At 34.5% G+C, this 23,947-nt stretch overlaps 2 protein-coding genes across 2 annotated transcripts; one reads left to right on the top strand and one right to left on the bottom strand.

Moving 5' to 3' along the window:
- Positions 1 to 626: 626 nt before the first annotated feature.
- LOC138324915 (phospholipase A-2-activating protein-like) lies at positions 627 to 10,960 on the top strand. The gene is made up of 12 exons (XM_069270155.1): positions 627 to 777; positions 2,282 to 2,475; positions 2,862 to 2,963; positions 3,334 to 3,453; positions 3,996 to 4,299; positions 5,351 to 5,511; positions 5,875 to 6,032; positions 7,514 to 7,739; positions 8,226 to 8,321; positions 8,883 to 8,996; positions 9,277 to 9,426; positions 10,023 to 10,960. The coding sequence occupies exons 1-12, from the start codon at positions 638 to 640 to the stop codon at positions 10,577 to 10,579; spliced, it is 2,322 nt and encodes a 773-aa protein (XP_069126256.1). The 5' UTR covers positions 627 to 637; the 3' UTR covers positions 10,580 to 10,960.
- A 2,209-nt stretch (positions 10,961 to 13,169) lies between these two features.
- LOC138324916 (cytochrome P450 10-like) lies at positions 13,170 to 22,460 on the bottom strand. Its single transcript, XM_069270156.1, has 11 exons — positions 22,332 to 22,460; positions 21,303 to 21,506; positions 20,815 to 21,011; positions 19,812 to 20,002; positions 18,815 to 19,035; positions 18,233 to 18,373; positions 17,427 to 17,593; positions 16,776 to 16,854; positions 15,037 to 15,199; positions 14,708 to 14,751; positions 13,170 to 14,245 (listed from the first exon to the last, which is right to left on the bottom strand). Exons 1-11 carry the CDS (start codon positions 22,458 to 22,460, stop codon positions 14,123 to 14,125), a joined length of 1,659 nt encoding a protein of 552 aa, XP_069126257.1. The 3' UTR covers positions 13,170 to 14,122.
- Between the last annotated feature and the right edge of the window lie 1,487 nt (positions 22,461 to 23,947).

Raw genomic sequence — 23,947 nt, forward strand, 5'->3', positions numbered from 1 at the left:
AACGCTATGCAATATTCCTTTGGTGTATATCAACTTTAGGACAAAATTACCTTTTTTTCTGTAGCCTCCCGTTTTACTATGAGATGTCCAAATGTAGTCCAGGGGTGGGTAGAATGTCACTGAAATCAACCCCTGGAGTATCGAGGATGCCAGTTCCCCAGAAACTGACCAAGGACAAACAATGCAAATAATTGCTGAGTTAGGCCTAGTGCTCATGAGAAAAACTGTTGGTCGTTTTTTTGTAAGCTACATGTACTTCAGGAACATAAATTGCTTTTCGCAATAACGAAGTTAGGGACTCTTCACTCGGTAAGATACCAAAACCAGTCGTCTTTTACATGCAGATGCTACATGAATAAATGGAAGTTTTTTTATGAATGAAGACTTGATATCCTTATAAACGCACATAATGTCGACTTGGAGTTTCAATTTTTGGCGGGAAAATATTTTGGAAGACCAGTGCGCTTAGTTTACATAATTTTTATTTTTCGGTTTAAAGTCTGTTTAAATATACATATTTCCAAACAATAACGCAAACAAACACTTTCGTTAAATTTATATTATCTAAAAGCTTTATATTATTTTTAACCAATCAACGCTATTTCCGGTCTAATCCCCAGCCAGCAACACAACAAAAATGGCTGCGCGCTATAAACTTCGCTGCAGTTTGGCGGGTCATCAAAAAGACGTTCGTGCTGTGGCTTCAGGCTTGTTACCAGAAGGATCGATACTTTCAGGGTCAAGAGATGTCACGGCAAGAGTCTGGGTCCCAAATGAGTATGTAACCATTGATTTGTCCTGTTTTTTTACTGGATATTTCATTCGCCCTGATCCTGACGTTACAACTTGTTCACTTTCGCTTTGTCATGTTTGTCTTGATACGGCATATGTAGAATACAGCGGCTCTGGGACGAAATATCAATCGGTCGTGTTTCTTTACAAATGTTTCTGCATGGGGATATATATGTTGATCGTTGGGTATTCTGTTTTAGTCTCAGTGTTTCTAATATAGCGAGGCTTTTTTCCGGATCTTCTGACACTCACATCGACAGTAGCCTGGGTAGGCCTACTACTACTAGGCTAGTAGTACTACCAAGTACCAATCGTTCAATCAATGTCAGTAGGCCTATCGATCTGTACCTTCAACTCATTCAAATCACTCTGTATCAGATAGAGAGGACTATGTAGTCAGAACAATACGAACGACAGTGAATGTATCTGATATCGTTTCAGATACACCAAAGGGGTATCAAAACATGCAGACTAATAGGATTGAGTTTGGTTAATGTTCAGTGAATACGGTGACGGGGTAAGCTTAGCTCATGATCTGTCGGTAAAGTGTTTGGCTATAGTATTTGAGCTCGAATCCCGGTCTGGCGGCTACATGTTCACCTCTCCTAGCTAAATAAAAAATGTTAGAACAATGTACGTTCCGATTTTATTTTTTATTTCCCCTTTTCAAAGAAAGGTTATGGTATTTAGTTTACAGATTTCGTTGTCCCCTAACGACTAATTATATTATAACATGCAAATCATATTTACCACTAGAATGAATATACGTACCCGGCCTACTATACCTTTCTGCCGGGTACGAATTGGTCCCTATTTGTCGTAGTGGAGCACTGCCTCCAAAAATCACTCGGGCATGGTTTTCTATACTTTTTTGTAGGTTTCCAATTATTTTATGCGTATATACATGCATTTACATATTATTTTTGGGGCTCCAAAGACAACACCATTTTCTGTCTAAAAGTCTTTTGAGCTACAATATTGCAGCTAATTTACCACCTAATCATTTTTGATAAGAAATTACCTGAAGATGAGTTGAGTCCAGATAAATGCTTTAGATTAAACGCTCCTATATTTGATCCTTTTATGAAAAAGTTCTCATTCCAAAATGCTGTAAAGTGAATCGATCACCAGTGTCACCAACTATTTTGGGAATATATCAAAGATCAATTTAATAGGGAAAATTTTTACAGGAATTCTTCCTTTTGAAGAAAAATGAATTAACACAAACATTGTCTTTCTTTATTTAAAAGATCAAATGTGTTCCAACTTAAATTCTTTTTTATCTCCGCATAATTTTACACATTTTTAAAACCCATTGATTAGTAGCATTTCATAAGGAATCCAAATTGATCAGAGCTCAAATTAGATTTGATCATATATCAATTTGGAAATTTTATGTAGAAATTTTGAACAAAGTGAAGGTACCGTATTTGCCATTGGAAATGAAGGTAGACATTCTGACCAATCAATGTTGCTATTTTATTGTCAGGACTGACGAAGGATTTCAAGAAGGCCTTGTGATGAGTGGACATACCAATTTTATTTCGGCCATTTGTTACATGCCACCAGATGGAACATACTCTCACGGTTTGATACTAACAGGAAGTAACGATTCAACTATACTAGCATATACCCTGGATTCACCAGAACCCATATACAAACTCTCTGGACACTCCAACACAGGTAAATATAATTAATGTAGCGTCAGTCTTAGTATAACCTACTCTATAATCTAGCTGTCCTTAATATAATTCCATTAATTTAGCACAACCAGAGGTTGCAAGCAAATCATTGCTTGTCTTTGACACTGATTAGTGCTGAAGGCTTTAGATTTCAATAAGACGTTTTAAAAATATTCTAAGTTAAAGGTCATTCAGAAATTTTTGACAAAACTTTATTCTTCATGTTTTGAAATGAAAACACATTTATACACAATCTAGGACCATTTTGAATTCAATAATGTCTTTAAGAACACTTTTGTTGATACAAAAAAAAGTTCAGGAAATATATGTTTGGTGAGGACTGTTAAAAGATTATACCTATTATTTACCCATTGTTTGTTTTTCCAGTTTGTTCCTTGGCATCAGGCAAGTTTGGAACCTTACTGAGTGGTTCATGGGATAAAACAGCCAAGGTCTGGCTCAACAAGAAATGTGTAATGACTTTAGAAGGTAAAAAAAGAAATATTAAAATAAATTTTCAAAGTTAGAGCTAAATTTAATTGTGTTTTAATTATTTACACTGAAGACACCACTTTTTTTCCCACAATATAAAAATAATTAATTTCAAGATTGAAGTTTATTTCTTAATTATACAAGTTACCAGGTATTTATAGAACAAACAAAGAGTTCTTTGATGAATTTATTCAGTAATTTTCCTTACAATCAATTGTATGACTAATTGGATAATCCAATATCTCTTTTCAGACACTAAATCGATGAATTTGTCTTCAGTACATATTTAGATTTAATGTAGATTCATCGTAGCCTTATCTTCATGATTTGTGATGATTCAGAAATTTCCAAATTTCATTCATATAAGGTCATGAGTCAGCGGTGTGGGCAGTGGCTATACTACCAGAACAGGGATACATGTTAACCGGGTCGGCTGATAAAACCATCAAAGTATGGAAGGCTGGCAAGTGTGAGAAGACTCTCAGAGGTTTGGGCATTCAGTCATTCATTTAAATGTTTAGAGTCACTGTAGTTCAGTTTTAAATATCTAACAAATATTTACAAAGAGGTAGGATGAATTATGATACTAATGATGAACATTTATGAGTTAAATTTCATATTACTAAACATTCAATCAAGAAAACTTTTTCTCTATTTAATTACTTGCAATAAAATGTATGAATATGTTAGGATTATAGCCCCACACCAGTACTCTGGGCCCATAGATAGTTCAGTCTAGTGTTGTTATTACATAGATTATGAAGTGAAGCAAGGAGAGGGCATGTATAGGCATGTTGCCTGTTGCCCAATTCCGATTGTCTTTAACATCTGACAATGAAATATTCTGAAATGAAAAGTGGAGCAAGTCTGTTGATCCTGTTGGTATTACATTCTCCTTCACACAACACCAGCTGCTAGTGTCTATATCACTGAGCTTCAACTGCTTCATCTTACACTGATAACTTATATAAATCTTTCATTGATATAAAAGTACTTTCTCGTAAATGTTTTTAAAAAAATCCTTTCCAGGACACGAAGACTGTGTCAGAGGGTTAGCTGTTCTAAAGAAGCCCGAGTTCTTGTCATGTTCTAACGATGCCACAATTCGTCATTGGTCCATAACTGGTGACTGTATTGGAGTGTATTATGGCCATGAGAACTTCGTCTATAGTATCAGTGTTCTGCCAAATGGTGAGGACTTTGTAAGCAGTGGTGAAGATCGTACAGTCCGTGTGTGGCAGGGAGGAAAGGTCACCCAGACCATCGCTCACCCCAGCATGTCCGTCTGGTCCGTATGTGTTCTCCCGAATGGTGACATAGCATCAGGTTCAAGGTAGGTGCTGTATAATCTTGATGAAACCATTTTTACCAGACGCAAAGTTTTACATGTGGTTAGGATGGTTGGTCATTTAGGTATGCTCAATCATCTGAAATTATTTTGAAGGAGATAACTGAACAGAAACTGTATTGATATTCTTTGTGATGTGTATTTCTTTGTTTATCGATGTAAGAAAAAGAAGAAGAAGAATCTCATAGAAAACAATAACAATGCAGCTTTAGCATTTCTGAATTATAAAACAACTTTAGGTTTTTACTTTTTGTTGCTCTGGACTAGTTCTAAAAAATCAAAGAGATTTCTAAATTATTTGTTAATGGTAACAAAAGGTATTCATGCCTTTCATGTTCTCGGGTACAATTGCTCTGCATGGTATGTTTATGATATATGTAATGTTGGTGTAATATAATGTTGCATTCTTCATACATTATCTAAGATTTTTTAATAAACTGTAATGATTAGAAAATCATTGACTTTACCAACAGAGCCAAAAAAGCATGCTTCATCAGCTGAGTGACAGAGACTGTATTTAACACTCTGTACAAACCACACATGACCTGCTCTGCCAGCTGAGTGACAGCAGTGTTTTTCCTGGGTATTTTGGGAAATTGCCACCGGGTGAAAATTGGGAAATTTTGTGCGATAAAAGTAGGAAATGAAAAAATTTAAACGGTGTTTATGGAAATTTTGGAAAAGGTAGAAATAGAAAATTATGCTTCTCTAAGAATCAAGTGTAAGAATAGATATTAAAATACAACGTTCAGACTTGGGATTTCCGAATGTTTTAGTTTTGTTGCACAAAATACGCATCAACTGACTGATTTGGGAAATTTAGACATAGATTTGGGGAAAAAATAACAAGAAATACAATTGGGAATGGGGCCTTATTTCGGCCCCAAGTATATAGGCAGGACAGACTGTATTTAACACTATGTACAAACCACACATGACTTGCTCTGTCAGCTGAGTGACAGAGACTGTATTTAACACTATGTACAAACCTCACCGACCTGCTCATTTTACAGAATAGACCCTATTTCATTTTCAGCGATGGCATCATACGTGTGTTCACAACACATTCAGAGAAAGTTGCCTCCCCTGATCAGCTGACTGCATTTGAGGCCGAGGTGGCATCTGCTGAGGTCCCTACACAGATTGGGGAGATACAGAAACGAGATTTACCTGGACCGGAAGCTCTCCTCAACCCAGGTGAGCTGAAATAGATGTAGGCACTGGGGTTACCCATCAATGGCCCCATATGAAAATATTATGAATTAATAAAAATATGACAGCATAAATAAACCTAAATTCCAGTTGAATATTCTGTTAAATGTTTTAAACTTTATTATGGATATATGCTTCATATTAAACATGCAAATAAGAATCTAGATGATAAGAATATAGTCTACACACAAATTTTAAACTTAGTCATTGTCTACGGTAAATCTCAAAATGTTTAATTAGTAACCAAAGAAACAAAGATGGCCATAAAATTTTAATAACCAGAATATAGACTTTATAATTTTAACCTATTATCTATATTAAATACCTAAACTTTTCTTTGATAATAAGGAAACAAAGATGGCCAGACCAAAATGGTAAAAACTGGGGATAAAGTAGAGATCTACCATTGGGAGGCTGCACAAACAAAATGGACAAAAATCGGTGACGTCGTGGGATCTAGTGGAGGCAGCCAGAAATCCTCCGGCAAAACACTGTACGAGGGCAAGGTAACTGTTAGTAAGATAGTGTATGTGTGAAGTTTACTATTTACAGGAGTATGACTTGTAGAATTTTTCCCTAATCTTTCCTCGGGTAATTCATGAACGTCCCATTCGAGGCTTAGGGAATGATTCTTTTTCTCCCATACACAAAAGAAAAAGATGAGATAATAGCCAAAAAACGAGAACTTTCACTATGACATAATCATGGTTCTGTCAACTGCACGTCAATATTGATGATGTCATTAACGATGCAAGCCATGTTTACCCCACATGAAGTCATAGGAGTATGACTGTATATTACTGTGTTTTGTAAGAGTATGACTGTATATTACTGTGTTTTGTAGGAGTATGACTGTATATTACTGTGTTTTGTAGGAGTATGACTGTATATTACTGTGTTTTGTAGGAGTATGACTGTATATTACTGTGTTTTGTAGGAGTATGACTGTATATTACTGTGTTTTGTAGGAGTATGACTGTATATTACTGTGTTTTGTAGGAGTATGACTGTATATTACTGTGTTTTGTAGGAGTATGACTGTATATTACTGTGTTTTGTAGGAGTATGACTGTATATTACTGTGTTTTGTAGGAGTATGACTGTATATTTATTACTGTGTTTTGTAGGAGTATGATGGTATATTACTGTGTTTTGTAGGAGTATGACTGTATATTACTGTGTTTTGTAGGAGTATGACTGTATATTACTGTGTTTTGTAGAGTATGATATATACTGTATTTACTGTGTTTTGTGTATGATGTATACTGAGTATGATGTATGATTATATTACTGTGTTTTGTAGGAGTATGACTGTATATTACTGTGTTTTGTAGGAGTATGACTGTATATTACTGTGTTTTGTAGGAGTATGATGACTGTATATTACTGTGTTTTGTAGGAGTATGACTGTATATTACTGTGTTTTGTAGGAGTATGACTGTATATTACTGTGTTTTGTAGGAGTATGACTGTATATTACTGTGTTTTGTAGGAGTATGACTGTATATTACTGTGTTTTGTAGGAGTATGACTGTATATTACTGTGTTTTGTAGGAGTATGACTGTATATTACTGTGTTTTGTAGGAGTATGACTGTATATTACTGTGTTTTGTAGGAGTATGATATATTGCTGTGTTTTGTAGGAGTATGACTGTATATTACTGGGTTTTGTAGGAGTATGACTGTATATTACTGTGTTTTGTAGGAGTATGACTGTATATTACTGTATGACTGTATATTACTGTGTTTTGTAGGAGTATGACTGTATATTACTGTGTTTTGTAGGAGTATGACTGTATATTACTGTGTTTTGTAGGAGTATGACTGTATATTACTGTGTTTTGTAGGAGTATGACTGTATATTACTGTGTTTTGTAGGAGTATGACTGTGTTTTGTATGACTATATATTACTGTGTTTTGTAGGAGTATGACTGTATATGACTGTGTTTTGTAGGAGTATGATTGTATATTACTGTGTTTTGTAGGAGTATGACTATGTGTTCAGTGTTGACATTGAGGAGGGTAAGCCACCCCTCAAACTGCCTTACAACAAGTCAGAAGACCCCTGGTTTGCAGCCCAGCGCTTCCTAGAGAAAAATAACCTCAGTCAGCTGTTCCTTGACCAAGTGGCAAACTTTATCACAGAGAATTCAGGAGGATCAGGAATGACAATAGATCAGACTGCACCTCAGGTCTCTGATCCATTCACAGGTAAATTGACATTTTAGTCCTGACTTTGGGAAGTTAGCTGTAATAGTATGCATTTTAGCCTTAAAATTTTCATTGTACTCCAGTTCACTGACAAGAAATGTTGTCATGTTTGTAAAGATGATGATGAAAATTTTTTATGTTCAACTTGATAGAATAAAATCTAGAGTATTTAAAGAAAAAAAACAGCAACCTACGTACAGTCACTGTCTTGTAGCAACCCCACTGTGAGTCTCAAACTTGTGTCCCACAGATTTGGTTCAGTTATAGATATGAAATTGTTCTTTTTTGCATGAAAACCAAAATTTTGGTATGTTTTAATGATTATTTATCTCTTTCTTATTTATAAATTATGGTTCAAAGATGTAATATTAAGAATATGTTCTTGGTAACACAAGATCCATACAAATACATGTAACTTTGTAGGATACAAAATACTTCACATTATAGATAGTAAATATACATTATGTATTCATTACCTGTGCTCAGGTGGAGGGCGCTATATACCTGGAGCACCGACCATAGGAGGTAAACAGAACAGCCAACAGTCGCAGCCAGTGTCGTATGGAGCTGATCCATTTACTGGTGAGTCTGGATCAAACATGTTCATAACATTAGAATAGAAGATAGATTACATTTCGATTAAAGAATTATTGATTAATCAGAAGGTAACACTTAAGGATAAAATTGAAGGATAAAATTTAAGGATAAAATTGAATTTTCATATATGTGGTCTATTTCTTTAAATATACTGTCAGATAGTCCGATTGTGATTGGATTGCAAACATCATTCAATAACAATTCATATAATAATTTGAGATTGATCACCACTTTTGCCAACTTTATTTGACAGAGTTATGGAAGTTCCTTGATTAATAAAGACAGAAAAAAAGTGTGCCATCTCACACAACTATCATATGTCAATTTCATTTCAAGTTCTGATGTTGATTTCACTTTATTTGGTAAAGGACAATTATGTTAGCTCATATATTATTAAACTAAAGAAAATGTTATAATTCATGATGTTTTTCTCTTAGACCTTTAAAGAAATTCCTCATGTTTCCACAATACATGAATCTTTGTTAATTTTTTATCTATAATATGTCACTCAAGTAAGCTATCAATTCTATGAACTTTTGTTACAAGGTTCAGGGAGTTACCAGCCAGCCTCAGCTACACAGTCATCAGGAGTCACCAACCAATACTTCCCTCAGAAATCCTACGTCACATTTGATGCCTCCAATTCAGCAGCAATTATAGGTAAGAAGATCAATCATCCATAGATAGAAGAATATTTCTCTTCATTGCATTTTGATTGATTGAAGGTATTACCAGTTAAATCAAAGGTTTTAGATAATAAATAATTTTGAAGATCTTACCATAGCTTTATAATCCAAATCTTATACCAGTATTTAAAGATAAAGAAGTTACATAGCAACATGACTTAGGACCCTAGCCGACTCACATCGGAGATGGTTGCATTCAATTTTTTAAGCAAATATCTATCAGGCATGGTCTTATAAAATGTTCTGTTGTCTAGGTAAACTGAAGGAGCTGAATTCTACAAAGGTAGAGAAGGGCTGTCAGGTAGAGGTAGAAAAACTAGAGGCATTGTCGGACCTCATACAGGGAAAACCAGCCAACGCTGACCAACTCACCACCATGATGAAGATCCTTTCCTGGCCACATGGTACGTAGCTTTCACATTAATCGACAATAACAGAATCCTCTGCCTCTTAACAAGTGGGACAGGAATCTCAACCTGGGTGATAAGATTATTTAGTTATCAAGTTGCGAGGTTTTGCTGAGTTTTTGACAGCATACGAATCTTACCCTGATGATAGAAGTTCACCCGATCTCCACGAGTGTTTGACAGCATAATAATCTTACTCTGATGATTGAAATTCACCCGGTCTCCCTCCCAAAGGGATGAACGATTATTTTTGCTGTTGCCATGTAGACTTATTGGTGTATAATACATTTACATGGTAACGTTGATGTAATGCATTGGAATACTATTTTCGTCACATCGACACAGTTGTTGTTATGTCATAGTGTTGTCATGACGTTATATATTTGTTCTGTGTGTCCAGACTGTCTTTGTCATGGGTAAGATGTGGATGTCTCTGTCAAGGGCAAGAGAAAAAATTATCTGATGCATGCGTCAAGAATCACTAGTATAAGTTTACATGTAATATATTATTGTGCTATTCAAAAACACATTTTGAATTTTAAATGAAGAGTATATTTCGTTTTTAATCATATTTTTTTCATTATTTTTTACAGAGGCTGTGTTTCCAGGTTTGGATGTACTAAGAATCGCCATCAAGGATCCTTTCATGAGTGAACGACTCTGTACAAGTGTCCATTTTGTTGACAGCCGTCTAATGTACTTAACAAAAACCAACACGCCTAATAACCAGATGTTGACTCTGAGGACCCTATGTAACATGTTTAAACAACACTTTGGTGAAACGCTAGCAATGCAAAATAGAGACAAGATCATTACCGCGGCGTTGGAGTGTAGACTCTCGCCCAACAAAAACGTCCAGATCGCTCTGGCGACCCTACTTCTTAACTACTCTGTGTTCCTTCAGGATAAGCTGGATGAGGAGGCCAAGTCCCAGTGTTTACTCGCCATGGCTAGTGTGTTAGAAAACGATATTGATTCAGAGGCTATGTTCCGACTTCTAGTTTGTTTAGGTACTCTCATTAAGACAGATGAAACAGCACAAGCTCTCGCTAGATCCATTGATATCAGGAACTTGGTTGAACCTCTTCTGGCCAAACTCGAACCTGCTAAAGTGCCTGGTTGTGCCGCATTTATCTTAGAGCTTTTATAATGAAGATCATTGTGATTCTGTAACCATGATTCTGGTGTAAATGGATTTGAAATGCATCTAACTACAAATATCAGCTAAGTAATTGAAAATTGAGAAATTGTTGCTCATTTAAAAGTCAGCACCCATGTCACTGCTTTAGATATTCTCACTCAAATATTTAGTGATTATTTACTATTAGTGTTTCATGTACATTATGAACATGTACCCCCTTCCCCCCTCGAAAAAGATAGCCCAGATTGATAATGGATGTTAAAATATTGGTTGGAACTTTAAATGAGTCATCAAACTGATTGGGATGTGAATGAAAATGTTGGATGTAGTTAATTATAAATTATTGAATGAGTATAGAAAGAAATTAAAGTTGCACATATTTAAAGAGAATTATATTCTTCGTGTTAACCCTTTCACAACTGTAGGCCATAATGGTCTCGTCCACATCAATGTTTGGTAGAGTTTACAAATGTTACATAGATGCAAAAGAGTTCATTTCAAAGTTTACGCAAGATGTAAATTTTTGCGTTCTACAGATAATTCTATTGCACATTCAAAATGTTTCATGAATTAATCTATAAAAGCACACTGTATACAAAAAGTTGCAATTGTCAGTAATATTGACATAAAAATTATTCTCTTTCAGGGAGTTGAAAATATTTGGCTTTCAGACCTGTTTTAATTCCTACGTTTGTTTCTAATGTTGACTTATAGAATCTTTCCCTACTTAGAGGGTGTGGCAACAAAATCACAACCCAAGGGGTAATTCATGAACGTCCAACCCGAGGCTTGCTAAGGGTTGGACATGAGGAATTCGCGCGAGGGTTGTGATTTTGTTGTCACACCCTCATAGGTAGGGAATGATTCTTTTTTCACCCATATACAGAAGAAAAAGAAGAGATAATAGCTTTAAAAGAAGCATTTTCACCGCCAATTGCAAATGAACATGATTCCATCGTCTGCACGTCAATATTGATGCCGTCATCGATAATGCACGCCACAGTCGCACCGCATGAAGTCATGACGTCACGTAATTGTCTTCAGGTTCAAAAGGTTAGCGCGCGCAATCTGTCATACACTGGGGTTGACAGAGAAATCTTCCACGGCTAAAACCAGTGACAAATCAGTGAATGGTGGAAGAAAAATAAATCTAAACTCTGTAATGATCTCCAATTAAAAAAAATGGATAAGTCTTTTTGAATGATAGGATACGTTCCTTACCAAATGTTATTTTCCTTGTCACTCAAAACTCCTGAAATTTGGCAGCAGTTTATAGAAAGGGCAACCATAAAGTGTGATTTTTGACCCGGACAAAATGGTTACCCTGAGAACTGCTTTGGCCATTTTGTAAATTAAATGTGCGATCACTAGACTTACATTTGTATTTCAAACTTCTCAAGATCCACCAATGGGATAGAGCTGAACTACCACTGAAGTGTGACAAAGTCACAGTGACGGTCTTGGAAAAATATATAAAACTCTTTTCCATGCCAAGATTGCCCCTGCCCAGTCAATGTTAAGGTAACTTCAGGATGGCAGCCTCTTCGTGCTATTGGTTACGTGTGACTAGGTTCCTTATTTAGGGGACTGTAGTACGTTTGTATTGTATCTCAATGAAAACCTGACCTTTTCGACCCCGTATCAGTGAACCGTACAATGGAAAATACTAAACAGCCCGCCCGGTCCGGTCAGGTTACATACGATAGGCCTTACACTCCTTTATGTTGAGCGCTTAACAGCAGCAATGACTTCCATTTTCTAGAGTAGTGTGCCTCGTTCAGGGAATTCGAATAGAACCCATAACCTTCACCACAGAGCTCGAGACAAACTCCTAACTCAGGCCGCAATGAGGCGATATCAATGGAGAAGCTAAAAAGAAGAACGATATTTGCATCAACAGTTCGAAGATGTTATTTCAAAACTTTTACACGGTATTTGCACCACTTTCAACAAGTTAACGCTTACTAAAATATTAAAAGATGCTTTATTATCCACGATTCCAAAATAGAAATACAGTCCCGTAAAGGTATTCCGAATATGCATATTACAGAGCTATCTTCACTTGCGGGAAGGTATTGATTATGACGTCATGTGTTTTGGAGCGTAACGTCATACGTTTCGGAGAAAACGACGTGAATTGCGCTTACGAAATAATGACGTAACAATAGTTACCTACCCGCAAGGGAGCTAACTCTGTAATATGCAAAGACGGAATAGCACGACGAGACACTTTTGATCATTACGTCACGTCAGAAGTTTAATGTAATATTATTGGAGTAGACAATTGTCTTCACGGATTAAGAATTAATCAGAATTATCCTCTGCTTGTAAATTAAATCCAATTAGTTTGAGATCTCCCAATTATAGGTACAGCAGTATAGGTTGACTTGGCTTCAATACTGAGATTTATCTGCTTTGTCTCATTACAAAATATATCATATAGATAAATGGTGCAAGTGAAAACACAATGAAAAAATGAAAAACAAAATTTGCTTCTGAAAGATTTTTATTGAACAAATGTTTATGGTTGGTCTTGAAATGCGGATTTGTTAATGCTTATCAAAATTTTAAGATTCAAGTGTTATGTAATGTGCGTTTTTAATCTTTTTTGTATTTTGTAACTAATAATAAATATGATTTTGAGTTGCAAGAAGTCTATGGAATTCTAGGTTAACGTAGATAAATCAAATTATATGTGGATAATGCAAATAGAAGGGTATGTTTTTGATGTAAAGTTACCTGTGGATATTCAAAGGTAAGTGTTATCACTTTGTTAGGATGTATCATCTTTACATATCTTAGTAACGTAACAGAATAGACGAATGAAAAATGCATTTTTTAACTTATTCACGCCGAATATTAGTAATGAATACTTTCAGCCTTGGATTGGAAGAGTTCAGGAGTGAATGAGTTAAATGAAACGATAGTTTAAATATGTAAAACGGAAGATTATGAATTGAGTTTAATCCCTTTGTTTTAATGCTTATTTAAAACGAGAATCCTATATCTCGTTGTGTGTTATTATGGTTTGATTTGTTTTAAATGCACCAAACATATCATTCACAATTGTTTATCCTTGATAAAAAGTGTTATCGAAAGATTTATAAAGGATAAAATCATGAAGATTTAATCAGCCTTTCTGTGTACCCCTTCACATTTTGTTGTATAAAATCAGTTTATCTTCCTCAACCATGAGGAAGGAAAACCAACTTTTTCGTCCTCTGCCCCTGACGATCGATGTACAGTGTTGCTTTGGTCCCTTTGACGACAAGTAAAGGCTAGGTTATTGTTAATGACGTCATACAGATTCCCGCTAGACGTCATCTGGATTGCTAAGCCGGGACAGATATATCAAATCTGCTTAGTGGCTTCAGTACGAAATAAAGCATCACTGATAACCTGCTGCTAAATCCGGTTTAAACAGCTTTCTTATGAAATATGTTTGATCCTACTTAAGTGTTCTGGCATTACAGGACCGTTCCAGCTGATTGTCGTGCACGTGCTTCATTCATTATCACAGTCAAAGCTAGATCTGAATGGTATGAACGTAATTCACACACTTACGGATTCTCTCGGCACGAATGAAAGCTTTAGAGGTCTGTCCGGGGTCATCACTGTGTTTAAAACTGGCTCGATGTCTTCGTGGTGATATTCTATCTTGAAATTCTGTACCATCTGATAAAAACAAAATGAAAGGCGACACTTTTTTAATGATATGTTTATATGGCGTATTAACATGGACATTTAACATAAAAAGAAAATAAACATTCTGACTTATATTCGCACAAACTTTATTTCGTGTTTTTTATGTCCATCATCATTTTTTACGGCGACTTTTATTCCCGATTTGGAGGTAAAAAGCTCCAATTGTACTTGTAGTTGAATTCTTTTCGCGACGATTCATTTTCATAAATTTTGATCAAATACGAATCAGGCGAAAATAAATTTCACCCAAAAAGAAGTTTGTGAAAAGTAAAAAGTGATAGCAGTAGTGAAACGAAAACTATTAATCGAAGTGCAACTATTTTGATAAGTTGGCTTATGATTTGTGCTCAGACGTACAAAGATAATGCTTAAAGCAATTATGAAATCATAAACATATAATTTATTTGAAGCTATAATGAACTTCATACTGACCTTTGACAACATTATATGCATCTCTTGTTCAGCAAACCGACGACCTTTAATGTAAAAAACACGAGGATGAAAAAAACTTTTACATATTGCCGTTATATGTATTAAAACATAATAATATGATTACTTTGGCAATTTCTATTTCTATGACAATACCAATTATATTTAATCTTCAATAATATTTTGTAAAATAGCACTTGTCTGAACGTTTGAAGTATACGTAATAATAAACGCTACTCTAAACGGTTAAATTGACTCAATTGTCCACAAATAAACAGCTATTAAGAAAATCCACTAAGGACTGACTATTAGAAGTGTTTCAATTAACCTACCGATGCACATTCGTGCCCCATGTCCCCATACAAGGTTTGATAGAGCTTTGATAGTCGAGTCCATATTGGCCTCTCTTAGCCACCGTTCAGGACGAAACTCCTCTGGCTCGGGGAAATACTGTGGGTCCCGGAACATTCCGTATAAATTGGCCTGCACGTGTGTCTAAAATAAAGATTAACTCATGAGAGAAACCTGCATGTATTACAATATAGTTTAACACATTATATTATCTAGTTGTTTAAAAAGTTTTGCTAGAAGATATGATACACATTGATCTAATTACAATGTACTTTCTTTAAATACCCTATTTGTAACCTGTAAATGTCATTCTAATGAAGAAAAAAACGCGATATACGGTACGGTATCTCGGCACGAATGAAAGCTTTAGAGGTCTGTCCGGGGTCATCACTGTGTTTAAAACTGGCTCGATGTCTTCGTGGTGATATTCTATCTTGAAATTCTGTACCATCTGATAAAAACAAAATGAAAGGCGACACTTTTTTAATGATATGTTTATATGGCGTATTAACATGGACATTTAACATAAAAAGAAAATAAACATTCTGACTTATATTCGCACAAACTTTATTTCGTGTTTTTATGTCCATCATCATTTTTTACGGCGACTTTTATTCCCGATTTGGAGGTAAAAAGCTCCAATTGTACTTGTAGTTGAATTCTTTTCGCGACGATTCATTTTCATAAATTTTGATCAAATACGAATCAGGCGAAAATAATTTTCACCCAAAAAGAAGTTTGTGAAAAGTAAAAAGTGATAGCAGTAGTGAAACGAAAACTATTAATCGAAGTGCAACTATTTTGATAAGTTGGCTTATGATTTGTGCTCAGACGTACAAAGATAATGCTTAAAGCAATTATGAAATCATAAACATATAATTTATTTGAAGCTATAATGAACTTCATACTGACCTTTGACAACATTATATGCATCTCTTGTTCAGCAAACCGACGACCTTTAATGTAAAAAAACACGAGGATGAAAAAAACTTTTACATATTGCCGTTATATGTATTAAAACATAATAATATGATTACTTTGGCAATTTCTATTTCTATGACAATACCAATTATATTTAATCTTCAATAATATTTTGTAAAATAGCACTTGTCTGAACGTTTGAAGTATACGTAATAATAAACGCTACTCTAAACGGTTAAATTGACTCAATTGTCCACAAATAAACAGCTATTAAGAAAATCCACTAAGGACTGACTATTAGAAGTGTTTCAATTAACCTACCGATGCACATTCGTGCCCCATGTCCCCATACAAGGTTTTGGATAGAGCTTTGATAGTCGAGTCCATATTGGCCTCTCTTAGCCACCGTTCAGGACGAAACTCCTCTGGCTCGGGGAAATACTGTGGGTCCCCGGAACATTCCGTTTTTAATTATAATAAATTGGCCTGCACGTGTGTCTAAAATAAAGATTAACTCATGGAGAAACCTGCATGTATTACAATATAGTTTAACACATTATATTATCTAGTTGTTTAAAAAGTTTTGCTAGAAGATATGATACACATTGATCTAATTACAATGTACTTTCTTTATAATACCCCTATTTGTAACCTGTAAATGTCATTCTAATGAAGAAAAAAACGCGATATACTGGGTACATTTATATATAATTTCTCTCGTGATGTAAAAACGTGTGAATTATCTTGTCAATAATCAAACCAAATTATGATAAAAAACGCATCACAACTGGACACTTACGCCTGCCGGGAGATTATAACCTCCGACTTCCATGTCCTTTTGTACAAATCTGCTCGTGGCGAATGTTATTGGATATAATCTGGAGAAAAGACATAGAATATTGATTTTATTCTGCTTTGTCAATTTTGAATTTCTTTCTATTATTTTTCACAAATCTTCAACCAACCAGTGAACGTAATACATGCAATATCATACTGTGTGAATACCTGCACATTTAAGCCGAAGTCGCTGTATGAAAGACATTAAAGTGAACAGTCGGGCAAGGAGGGCTAAAGTCGGTAAAAATGATGTGAGTGTATCCGGTAGAATTTCTTATGAAATAGAAAAATAAAATATCTCGTCAGAATCTGTCTGCGTACGAAGAAATTAATTTAAAGTACAGGAATCCTAAAACGTCCTCCCGGCTGACTATGTCCGTGGTTACATTTCCACGCAGCCTCGCTTTCAATGCTTTCAACTTTTCTTTATTTCAATGGTCAGAACTGGGAAACGTAAGCAGAACTTGACCGTCGTCAATAATATGTGAGAACTTTTGGAAAGCCAATGAACGCATTTAGACTGAATTTCTTTGCCCGACTATTCACTTTAAAGATAAATTTGTCATGACGAACATAGAATTGAAGCTTTGAATATATTTCAATACAGTATTACCTGAAAGTTTCCTTGATGACAGCTTTGATGTAGGGCAGTTTGTTGAGAGTGTCAGGTGTAATGGCTTCCTTGTTTGGGAGGACTGTCTGGATTTCTTGGAATAGTTTTTCCTGCACCTCTGGGTTCTTTGCAAGGCAGTACATCACCCATAGGGAGCCGTTTGAGGTCTGGTTTAATGGGAAACGATATGTCAATACATTTAAGTTTAAATGATACATGTTGAAGCGGTTACATATTCTTAACCAAACACAAAACAATTAATAGACTCCAGAGAGCAGAAATTAAGGAGGAAATTTTCAGCTAAGAAGACGCTATTGATATTCTCAATGCTTTCCTATGGACACAGGTTCTTATAAATGTGTTGATAAATAAAAGAAGATAAAAGAAGGCCCCTGGGATTCAGAAAAAATGAGCCAATCACTTCTTTTGTGAATCACCATCAGCTTAATTTATCATGTTCTTCTTAAGAATTGTTCCTAATATCTTATATTCCGTCTTTGTATATAACAGAGTTAGCTCCCATGCGGGTAGGTATCTATTGTTACGTCATTATTTTGTGAGCGCAATTCACGTCATTTTCTCCGAAAATATGACGTTACGCTCGCAAAAACATGACGTCACAATCAATATCTACCCGCAAGTGCAGATAACTCTGTAATATGCAAACCCGGAATTGTAACTGCATGGATCTAACGACAGGTTCCTTCTCGATGTTTCAATATACAATTGGATTATAAATAAAGATGGCATTATTGATTTATATGCGGATTACTTCATTGTCATTTTATCTCATTGATAGACCTCACCGTTTCCGTGGCCCCTACAAGCAGGTCGACCGCTGTGGAGAGGGCGTCCTCCGGGGTCAGGGACTCTTGGGACATCAGGTAGGTCAGAAAAGAAACCTTTTCGTTCTCTTTGGGGACAATACCTTCAAGGGCCTTCGCTTTCTGTATACGAACAAAATATAATCCCATTACTGCATTAATTATTATGTAGGCCAGAAAAAGTGTACCTTCAACGGCCTACGCTTTATACCAAAACATATATGAGAGCATCCACTGAAAACGAGATGTATTATGTGCAAATATTGGACATATTGGCATTTTAGAATGAGTAAAAAAGGGAAATAAATCTGTGTCAAACTATACGTAGATACAAATATAAGCCAGTAACACATGGTTTATTTCCCCTTAAAGGTAATTTCTTTGGTAAATAAAGAGCATTAGTGTTGCTGTGTATTGAATAGAGGAAGAAGCATATGAAGAAAATCCCTAAACGCATTCTATTGCGGCATTATTCAAATTCTATAATTAAAATCTTTTAACATTTTTTTTTCATTTTGAACATTTTTTTTTTAATTTGGTATTAAATACGAATTGCTATCTTACTTTATCAACAAATGACCGGCCGATTTTCATCACGTTGTCTGCGTACTTTTCATATTGGTTCCACATTTTCGTCGGTAAGATTTTATAAATTGGAACGTTGTACATGAGCGGTTGCATGAGTTTGAAGAAACCCTGAAGGTTGTCAATGAAGTCTCGTGCCTGTAGTGAAGATTGGCTGCCAAAGCATCCGATTCTCTCTTCGAACAGGAAAGTGCCAATGGCTGTAAGTAAACAATAAATATCATCTAACAATGGGAATAAACAATTAATATCAAGCAATGGGATAAAATCAAACAATATAATATCAAACAATGGGAATAAACAATTAATATCAAACAATGGAATAAACAATTAAATATCATCCAACAATAGGAATAAACAATAATATCAAACAATGGAATAACAATTAAATAAACAATGGAAAAAAATATAAAAAAACAATATATCAAACAATGGGAATAAACAATAGATATAATCAACAAACAATAGGATATAAACATATAAATATCAATCAACAAACAATGGGAATAAATAATAGCTATCATCAAACATTTCATTGCCATTAAGCATTCTTCACAATAGGACCTAAGTGACAAAAATGGCTTGAATTAGCATTTAATGATGGTCAAACTGAAGCTTCATATACATGTATATACATTTGAGAAGTTACAGCATATTACGCAACCATTAAACATATTGAGAATTGATGCAAACATATCATAGTAGTTTAAAAGGAAAAGTGCAATATATTAAAAGTCTTCATTGTATTCAAGTGTTGACAATCAAAACATTTAAGATTAACTTTGCATTTAAAAAAAAAAAATTATTCATTTATATATTTTTTTTTATTTATTTATTTTCGTATTTTTTATTTGATGTTTTGTTAATTAATTTATTCATTTATTTATTGGAGAAAATGATGACGTTTGATATAGTCTGCTTAACAGTGTTGTTTACAGGAAGCTGAATCTGCTTGAGTTAGCTTGTTTTAACTTACATTCCATGGCCCATTTGAAAATTTCCTTCTCAAGGACTGGGACCTCGTGATTTTCTGTGCTACTTTCCTTGAGATGACTGACGAAATCTTCAGCCACTGTATCCATACTGCCACAGTAATCCAGTACTTCCTTCATCTTTAACATCTTCTTACTCACTACTGTGCGGTACTTGTGCCACTCCTCTCCTTGACTAAACAGCAATGTTATATGGAGGCTTTGAGGAAAGTGTTTCCGTTGACATCGCATCAGATTAATTTCGCTTGCGAAATTCGTGGGTTTTAGAAATCGGGATTTACCGCGAAAAGGTTTAAAACCGATATAACAGAAACTTAAAAGTTGATGGTTTTTCTATTTGCTTATATTTCACTGAGTTGTTTTCTTTGTTATCTTCTTAATTCCCAATAATCATTTATTTACTTGGGCTTGGGCTATCATTTTATTAGGTCGAAGCCATGTAGTATATGTTTTATGTTTCTACAGGATAAATCGAAGGTTCTGTATTGATATTTAAAGATGCTCCACCGCCAACAGAGCATAAACGATACTCATCATTTTAACAATTATTGGTGTTTAATCGTGTATATGTATGTCTAGTTAACAAAAAAAATAACATAAAATAATCAATTTTGCTTTTGGTGCATAAACGACATAGTGCCACGGATTTTTTCGGGATGCAATCAATCATTTTAAATATTTTCATCTGGAAGTAAAGTAACTTTTATAACTAAAAAAAAATACTAATTCGTCTGCTCCTGTTTTTGATAGAGAAAAATACCATTTATCAGCGGTGGAGCATCTTTAAGGAATAACATGTTATATGTTATGGCGATATAACACAAAAATCAGTCGAAATAAACTGCGAAGCAAACAATTAATGGCGAGATCTATAAAAACCAGCGGAGTGTACTATAAATAAACCGCAATACTTTTATAGTTCCATAACATACAATTAAATTAATTGAATTAAAGGACGAATATAAAGAATATTTTTTTATAACTTACGCATTAACTAGCCCGAGTCCGATACCGTTCTTCGTCCTGTAGTAAGCCATAGGTTCCATCTCGCGTCTAACTGGGTGTTTTCCCTCGTCTCTGATTACTTTGTTGTATTCTGTAGGATCGCTGATAATAACGGTTGAAATTGTTGCTATTTTCTCCTTGTAGATTGGTCCGAATTCCAGAGCTCGTATTCTGTAGGCCTAGCAAAATTAAAATCAGCATGAAAAGAGAAGATTGCTTTTGTATCTCCATGATTTTTTAAATGAAATTGGCATTTTTTCATATCACGTTTACTTTCATTAAAAGTATTATTCCATAGTTTGTGAGTGTAAAAAAGTCATGTTGTCTATTATTTGTAAATTAAATTCGTCATTGCTTTTTTTCATATCGAATTTACTTACGATCAAAGTACGATGTACATGTATGTCATCTTTTAAGTCACAAACTAATTTTCAGAAATCTTATCGTAAAAATATTTAAAGCAAACAAACCTCAAACATTTTGTTGAATCTGAGTCCGTCTTTCTTGAAGTAATCGAATAGTGAACCAACGAGAGGTAGCCCTTTTGGTCCGGGAATAGCGTCGTAGGTCTGTACTTTGTTAGCGGTTACGGGGGTTTCAACTTTGATGGCAGGGGCTTGTTGTGGTCTGTTTATTATGTTGTCAATTGTTTCAAAAGTGCTTCTAAATGGACACTGAAACATAGACATACCGATGACGTGAGGGAACTAGAATTGATTGTGCACATCTGTTTAGCATCTTGAAAGATGCCCCACCGCCGACAGAGCTTAAACGATACTCATTATTTGAAAAATGATTGGTGTTTAATCTTGTAAAATATGTCTAATTGACACAAAAAAAATATTATAAATCTAATTATTTTGCTTTTGATGCGGTAATTCATTTCATATAGGATACCGTAATACGGATTTTTTTTTTCGGGACGCAATTAACTATTTGCAACATTTTTCATCTTGAAATAAAATTAGAAAAAAGTTTTGTAATTAGCTGGTACATTAGAGGTAACAGTGTACTGGAAATCGGGTCAAGATATTTAATTGAACAATGTTTATCAACGGTTTTAATTTTCTTCTTTTTATCGCTGAAATAATTTTAATATTTCAATTTTTAGTATTTTGTTATACTTATCGTTTTTACTTCTTTTTCGTTGTTATTATTTACATTTTGTCTGAATTTGAAGCTTAATTATGGGCTAAAGGCCCAATACACAGTAGTCAAACTCGATTTACATGCTATATAAATAAGTACCTTTAATAGCCATAATAACAAACCAATTAACACAGTTCTTTTTCGATACAATATATGTATTTTCTTAGATACATCAAAATATTGTATTTTAAATTCTGTTAATTTCCAGTTGGGATAAAAGTATATATAGATGTATTTTCCTCACTATAGATTAATAGAGGTGTATATTCAAAAACTTTAAAAACAAAATAATAAAAACATATACCGTATATGTTATAGTGTCTCGAATATTATGGTAAGATACTACTCACCGCTCCTGCAATTTCTGCTCCTACTGCCAGCGCCCCCTGGTGACTGGGTGTAGACGTTGAAACGACTCTTTTGATTGGAGTGTTGATTTTTACGAATTTCGTAAGAGCTTTTGTTCTTGTAGATGCCATATCTGGTATAAATCATTCAAAACTCAAAATGCAAGATTATTTTTCATTACTTAATGTTTAAGAAAATCATGAATGTAAATTAAGTTGAAACTAAATAAGGTTCCAGATTATCTGCCTGGGCCCCATTTATGCCTGGGTTTTTTTTCTTTAATACATTTTCAAGAGTTTACTAAGGAATTACATATATATAAATCAAAACATCTGTCGCCATTTAATGTACATCGATAAAGCTTCACAATATACCCAAACTATATTATTAATAATAAAAGAATTACAAATCCTTTGAATACTATTCTGGCTGAATAATCAACTATTACAACATTTATGTAGCATATCTTTGCTTTTTGACTTAATTATCAACTATTTTTACATTTATGTAACATACCTTTGATTTTTGGCTTAAATATCAACTATTACAACTTTTATGTCACATACCTTTGATTTTTTGATGTTCTAAAGTTCCGAAAATATGGCAGACCTGTTTGGTCTCCTGGTAAGTTCACGTCGCTTGGGCACTTGTGCACAGATTAGAATGCGCAATTGCCTTTTATACCCCGACACGCCATGTTTTGGTGTTGTCGCTGCGGGATGTCTACTGAACGGTTTGAACTTCCATTGATGGAAACAAATGATTCAGATTTTCTAACGAGATGGTATCCCAACAAAGAAATTTTTGAATTGAAGAGTAGTTCTAATATACAGAATATTTTAGTTACTGTTAGTTGGAGGGTTATAGTTCAAGTCAAACGCGCTTCGTACATGTAAGCAATAATTTTGCAAAATTAAGTCAGAAAAAAGAAAAGAGGAAAAACGTAAAACAAGTCCTGTGTGATTCAGTTATTCCCGTCTAAATTACATTATACATGTGGTGTTATTGGTTAAGCCTACTCTTTCGTAACGCATGGCTCTGAATTTATACGTGTTATTTAATAGAAATGTAACAAAGTATCGATTTGTACTGAATGAAGAATATAATTGGGGTAAATACTTATTTTTATAAAGTTCCAAATAAAATGTCAAGGGATACATTTGTTGTCACGTACGTTTGTTGCCAATGTCTTCTCAGTGAGATGAGTGTCCTTTTCAATCTATAGATTGGTACCTATCTTTATTTTATTACATGTTTTTGGCTAGGAGGAGGTTAAAACAAACAAAACATGTTTAATAACAACATTTTCGATTGTTTTATAGTAAACTGTATATGACTCTATTGGGAAGGCCAATTAACATTTTAAAACCTGAAATATGAGCATGTATGCTTGTTTTTGCTATTTGACAATCTATAACGATGAATTTCTATTCTAGCCATAGAACCATGAGTTACAGAATACAGTCCCTTTAAAAAAATAACATTGTTATTTGTATATACTGTGAATCTACTTATTTTCGTGGTAAATTATTTTCCCGTCTTTATTGCCAAACGTCATTTTAATTTCGCAATTCGGGTTCTGATGGTACTATTTTACCTGTACTCAGAACAATTTTGC

This window comes from Argopecten irradians, chromosome 6 (genome assembly GCF_041381155.1).
Source record: "Argopecten irradians isolate NY chromosome 6, Ai_NY, whole genome shotgun sequence".
Lineage (NCBI taxonomy): Eukaryota > Metazoa > Mollusca > Bivalvia > Pectinida > Pectinidae > Argopecten > Argopecten irradians.